General features: G+C 48.8%; 1 protein-coding gene across 9 annotated transcripts in view; it reads left to right on the forward strand.

Annotated features, from left to right (window-relative positions):
* Ciz1 (CDKN1A interacting zinc finger protein 1) overlaps window positions 1-6,469 on the forward strand; it is a 21,059-nt gene that overhangs the window by 8,389 nt on the left and 6,201 nt on the right. For 7 of the 9 annotated variants that reach the window (XM_004640493.2, XM_023700473.1, XM_023700474.1 and 4 more), the window contains 3 exons: window positions 4,142-4,743; window positions 4,970-5,091; window positions 5,755-5,952. In XM_004640493.2, coding sequence (XP_004640550.2) covers window positions 4,142-4,743; window positions 4,970-5,091; window positions 5,755-5,952 — 922 coding nt within the window. The remainder of the gene's footprint in view (window positions 1-4,141; window positions 4,744-4,969; window positions 5,092-5,754; window positions 5,953-6,469) is intronic. The other 2 variants (XM_023700475.1, XM_023700479.1) reach the window with 2 other exon arrangements.

A 6,469-nucleotide genomic window follows, 5' to 3' on the forward strand; every position in this document is an offset into this window, starting at 1 on the left:
CATTAAATCCTGGACCTCCAATCAGGCATCAGGGCGGGCCGTGCTGAGATGTGAGCCCCAAAGGCCTTGGGCAGCCTGATTCCTGTGGCTTTGATGATTGCAGCCCACATGGCCCCTCTCTTGGGGAGCCCCTACTCAAGCCTGCAGAGGTTCTGTGTTTCTGGGGCAGCTCTGACTTCCTTGGGTCTCTGCCGCACTTTCATACCTTCATGCATTGCCCCCTCAGGGCCACATTGTCCCTCTGAGGCCTCTGTTTGATATCTGAGTAGGGAATCTCCCTGACCCCACAACGTATTCATTCTCAGTATGTAAGACTGGTACCGCATAGATGATGCTAAGGCCTGCCACCAGTGCAGGCAGTAGCCAGGCCCCTTGGGACCATGGCAGCAGCGGTCTCTGAGTGCCTGCATGACTGAGTGCAGTGAAATGAGTCACAGATCAGTTCCCTAGATGGCCCGGAGCACTTCTCAAATTAAAGGTCTATACTTTTTTGCCCCACCCCCTCTTCCCGCCAAACAATTTCTTTTTTTTTTTTTCTTTTTTGTGGTACTGGGGATTGAACTTGCAGCCTTGTGCATGCTAGGCAAGTACTCTACCACTGAGCTACAGCCCCAGGCCAAAAGGTCTATACTTTTGCACATGTGAGCCTGTGATGGGTAGGGTCTTGCTGATTTCTGAGAGGCCCTTATGGCATCTTCCTTCTTGTTCCTGTTCAAAGTACTTGTTTTCTTTTTGTGGCATTAGTTTCTTTAGCATCCATAACTCCTTTGGCCCCAGCTTTACACATGGTTTCTTCTGAGCCAAAATTTAAGTTTCTCAAAATATTTTGCTCTGGTTTTGCCCTCAATTCTCACTATAAATTTGAGTTAGTGTCCATGCCACAGCCTGAATGTTGAACTGTCTTGCAATTTCTTTCACTGAATTAAATAGTCTGCCACCTTTAAATTGAGCCTTATACCATTTTAGGACATGGACAAAATGAAGACATGTTTGCCAGAATGTAACATGCATGGGTGCAAGTCCATTTCCTAATAGAGTCCTTGTTCCCATCTAAGACTTCCTGAGCCTGGCCCTTACTAACCAATCTATCAGCATTCTAGTTTTCTGGCCCCACCAGAATCACCCACCAAGCTCTTTTTAGTAGGGTTTCCCTTCCTTGATTCTCCAAACTTCCAATAAGCAAATTCCAGAAGCTTCTTAATCAAATAGATATAGTTAGAGCAACAGTCCCACTTGTGATACCTGTTTTCTCTGTTAGTGAGTTCTCCATCATCGGCATACAATAACTGATGCCCATAATTTTATTTTATTTTTTTGTGATTTTTAAAAAAAATTATTGAGAAATATGAATGAGACAGTTTCAAAGCTGATTAAGAGGGCAGTTTCGATAATCAATACATTGTACGTTGTTACCTTCTTAATGGTTATCTGTAGTACAAGAAGCAGACAGGATATCCTGTCCAAACACTATTAGTACGCCTCTTTCTTCTCATTGAATTAAGTGAAAGTAGCTGTATATCTATCCTAACTATTTTGTATATATAATTTTACAAAATGATCTTTCCTTCATATCCCCTTTTTTTTTGTTTAGTCTTGTCAAAGGTGGGTATTCTATTGGCATCTAAATACTATAGGTGTTTGAATTCAGCTAAACAATCCAACACTGTCCAGCAGTCTATACTATTAGTGGGTTATCCTCAGACATTATTGACTTGAGCCTTTTACAGATCATCATATTAGTTTGGCTTTACTTTATATACCTCGTTTTTATACTTTTCTCCTGGATGGTTAAGACCAAGATATAGCAAGACATATATACCCAGAAATGTAACTTTTGTATCTGATAAGGTCAGCCAAGTACTCTCAGGATTTATCCTGTAGCCCTGTACCGCACTTTGTAGATCCTGTGTCAGTGTCAGCCATGAGGATGAGTCACGGCCATTGCTTGACCAATTTGCTCTCTGTGAAAGCCTGAGAGAATGTTTTCTCTCTCTATGTGACTCTCCCCAGGCACACTATACATCATCGATCACATTCCTCTGTGGTTCCATAATCTCCTTGATCAGAACATTTGGAGCACAGCTGAGTTACATGTTGTCACAGTACAGGTTCTCCTATGTCCCGAGTCTTCACTGACCTGGAAAGGCGAGGGCCAAAATGTTGGCTGACCTTGCAGCCCTTCCTTTTCTCCAATTTTGATCTGCTAACTTAGGTTGTTAACCCTCCAGAAGAGAAGCTTATTATTAACCTGCAATATATGCAGTTCGGTTTACCCTGTCTGTCTAAATATCAAACATCTTTGGCATATCATGGAACAGGTATTTTCCATCAAATGTTGATATGTGGAACTTTAAGTCCTTACAGAATATGAAGGAAAAATAATTAAAAAAAAACTAGAAATAAGCATTTACTTATTTTTACAAAGAAATTTAGAAATCTAAACATATACAGAATTGTAACAGGACAGACCTGTGGCTTTTTTTTTTATTTTTTTTTTTTTTTTTTTTTTTTTTTTTTTTTTTTCATCTATTACCCTTTTGTTAAAGAAAAAAAAACTTCTTTACTTGAAACATCATGGCAATAAATGGGATGTCGTGACAAGAAGTACATATTTAGAAGACCAGGATGGCAGGCACTCCAAGCGTGACCCCTCTACTACACATCGCCATCCTCAGTGCAGCCGCCTGGCTCACGGGCACCAGCATATACAGTTAGTCAGGGTGAGAGTCTCACCAGCCAACCGCTAGTCTCAAAAACCTGCTGATGTCCCCCAGGGTCACTGGCCCACCCATCTCATGTGTACAATTGTGTGGCTTTACCCCTGTTATGTTTCCCAGCTTTTCTCCTTGCCCACTCCTCATTGTCCAATCCTCAAGTTCTCACTTTCCTTTTATTTGTGTTGTAACTTTCTATATGTAGTACCTCTTTTGAGTTCTTACACTAGGGAGACTATACGATATTTACACATGTGGGTCTGGTTTATTTCACTTATAAGTATATCTTCAAGTGGCATCCACTTAAATATGAAGGCTTCGAGTGTATCATCTTTTATAGCTGAGTAATACTCCATTGTATAAAAATACCACATCTTTTGCCCATAATTTTTTTTCTTTTTTTTTTTTTTTTCTGGCCCAGAGAATATAGCCATGCGCAGGGTGGCCCACCCCAATTTGAGAGAGACAGAAGGCTCTTGATTTTTTTTTTTTTTTTTTTTTTTTGGCCGGGGATCGAACCCCGGCCCCTGCGCCTGCTGGCAGGTGCTTTAATCTGCTGAGCTATTTGGCTGGCCCTTTTGCCCATAATTTTAAAGAGAGGTTTAGGTTCGCTGTTTCAGAGGATTCAGTCCATAGTTGGCAGGCTCTAGGGCAGAAACAGCATGGCAGAGGGGTACAGGGGGGCAAAGTCACCCAACTCAGCAGCCAGGAAATGGAACTTGGAACTAGCACCAGAGCTGAAGGATCCAGGGGCCACGTATAGTGGAGGTCTGCAAACTCTGGGCTGCAGACTGGTGCCAGTGTATACATGACCTGTTAGGAACGAGGCCAGGTCATCTGCGTTTACAGGCACTTCCACTTGAGCTCCACCTCCTGCGGATCAGTCGCAACCTTAGATTCCCCAGGAGTGCGCACCCTGCCGTGAGCCGTGCATTCGAGGGACCTGGGTCCCGCACGCTTGTGAGAAGCCAGTGTAACAATAATAGCAATAAAGGCCACGGTGTGATGAGAAATGAAGCGCACAACACATGGACTGGGCTTCAGTCATCCGGAAACCGTTCTTCACCACTACCCTTGGCCCGTGGAAAATCTGTCTCCCATGACCCTGGTCCTTGATGCCAAAAGTTTTGGGGGCCATTGATAACATAGTCCCTAGGGTCACGTGTCCCTGGCACACCCAGACGCGGCCTGAGGTGTGCTTTACTAATCTTCCAAGGGTTTTTTTCTCCCTGTTTATTTATTTATTTTCAAGGTGTTTCTTAATCCAGACAAGTTGATTCGTCAGATTAATGATCATAGCCCAGAAAGCCATTGAGATGCCCCAATCCTCTGCCTGTTAGTGGCAGAGCTGGGATTAGGAACTGTGTCTTAGCCTTTCTGGGGCATCTTGGCAGATGTGAGTTTGATCTTTTTTTGGTCCCTCATAGCTCAGAGATGCCCATGGAGAAGGGACCTCCAGGACCGCCACAGGTGAAGGCACAGCCTCGGGCCCCGGTGACAGTGCCCAAGCAGACCCAGACACCAGAACTGCTGCCGGAGCCAGTGGGAGCCCGAGTGCTCCCTCGGGTCCAGCCTCGGGTCCAGCAGATCCAGCCTCAGGTGCAGCCGCAGACTCTCCTACAGATGCCACCTGTGGAAGCCCAGGTGCCGCGGAAACTGCAGAAGCAAGCACAAACACAGACCTCCCCAGAGCACTTAGTTCCACAGCAGAAGGAGGCAGAGCAGCAGAAGCAGATGCAGTCACAGGGCCATGCCCGACCGCTGGAGCACGGGCAGCCGCAGCTGCAGAAGCAGGCCCAGACGCAGACGTATCCACAGGTGCCTGACCAGGGCCAGCCAAGGGGCCAGACTCAGGAGCAGCCCTCAGAGCAGCCTTCTGCCCAGGTGCCCGTACAGTCACCGGAGCAGACCCAGAGCCAGTCTGAGCCGCAGCCACAAGGGTTGATGTCTGCCCTAGAGCGAGCACCAGTTGCTATGGATGCCATGGTGCTGGGAACGCCACCCAGCATCATAGCGGAGACTGGGGGAGGTGAGTGAGTGTTGCCTCCCGGCTGGTTTCCTCCTCTGGTACTGTCCAGTCTGGGCTGGGTGCCGCCAGAGGCTGAGGCCTGGGCCTGGAGCCCAGGTCTATGGCTGTCCACGTCTGGGACTTCGAGGTCTTACCTGTGGGTGGACAAGACAGCTCTTGGCCCAGGTCTTCCAGAACCTGTGGTGACAAATGGACTCTGAGAAAGGGACCCTACCTGTCATTTCAGGCACGGAGGAGGCCTTGCCAGAGCCGCTGGGGGCCCAGGTCAGGGTGGCAGCGAGCCAGGAGTCACCAGCCAGTGGTCTGCACGCGGGCGAATGTGAAAAAAGAGCACGAGAGATGCTTGGGGTGGGTAGCAGCGCGAGTGCAGTCACTTTGGGTTCCAGGACCCAGCAGCAGGGTGTCCTCTGTCTGCCTCAGGCCAGCTGGCGTCTCCTCGTGTTTCCGCACTGAGTTTGATGTAGACCAGCCGCATGGAAGCCCACACAGTAGTGTTGCCTTCCCATGCCTTTGCTCTGAAGATCTAGGATGCTTTCGGTGACAGGAGTTCCTTCCATGGCAGGGCTTGGGGGTGTATGCCAGTCCCAGCACTCGGGAGGCTGAGGCGGGAGGACCCGAGGGAATTGGAGGGAGGCTTGTGTTACAGAGTGAGACCGTGACTCAGGAAAACAAACAAAAGAGCCCTTTACAGCAAGAGCAAGAGGTCTCAGTCCCCTTACCCTGGGGACAGCTCTCAGGTGGGAAGAATGAAGAATGAAAGCTCTTAGGTGTAGGTCCCTGCCTGGGGCACGCCCCTTCCCATCATGTGACAGGAGGCCTGGGGCAGATTTTACAGTTTGGCATGCCTGGCTTCGCAGTCTAGCTGCAGCTTGGGCAGTCATGTCATAGCCCGAGCCTCAGATCCCCTCTGCCAGGAGGCTGTGGTAGAGCAGCGCTCGTAGGTGTGCACCCTGGGGCTTGCTGTCCAGAAGCACCCAGATAGCAGAAGCTCTGCTCCCGCTCCTGGTGCAGATGTGGGGTGCCGGGGGCTCCCTGAAGGTCACCATCCTGCAGAGCAGTGACAGTCGGGCCTTTAACACCACGCCCCTCACACCTGGGCCCCGTCCCAGCGACTCTTCCTCTGCCACCCCCGCAGCCGCCAGCACGCCTTCTAAGCAGGGCCTTCACTACTTCTGCTACGTCTGCAAGGCCAGCTGCAGCAGCCAGCAGGTACTAGGGATGGACGCGTGGGGGCAGCAGGGAGGGTTGGGGTCTGCAAGCGCGCACCCCGCCCTTTCCATTTAGGGCTTGTGACTGTACAGAACCTTCCAGCAGAGGTCAGCGCAGTGGCTATTCAGAAAGCATTTCCTGCTGGGTGTGGTGGTGCACGCCTGTAATCGCAGGATTCTGGAGGCTGAGGCCAGAGAATTGATGGCTAGGAGTTCAAGGCCAGCCTGAACTACATAGTGAGACCCTGTCTCAAAACAAAACAAGACTAGGCCAGGCCGGGTTTTTTACTTAGGCAGACCTGGTTCATATTTGCCCTAACCAGCTATGTGGTCTGCATCTGACATTGTAGGCTGCCAGAGGTCAGGAACAGAAGTCTTGAGAGTGTGTTGCTACTCTTGTTGCTATGGTTACTTCTTTACTCTGCCTGGCCTGAGCAGAGCCACGTAATCTAAGTAAACCAAAGTGTTCCTTGTCTTATTTATTTATTTATTTATTTGAGAGAGAGAGAGAGAGAGAG

This window comes from Octodon degus, unplaced genomic scaffold (assembly GCF_000260255.1).
Source record: "Octodon degus isolate 3935 unplaced genomic scaffold, OctDeg1.0 scaffold00123, whole genome shotgun sequence".
Taxonomy (NCBI): Eukaryota; Metazoa; Chordata; class Mammalia; order Rodentia; family Octodontidae; genus Octodon; species Octodon degus.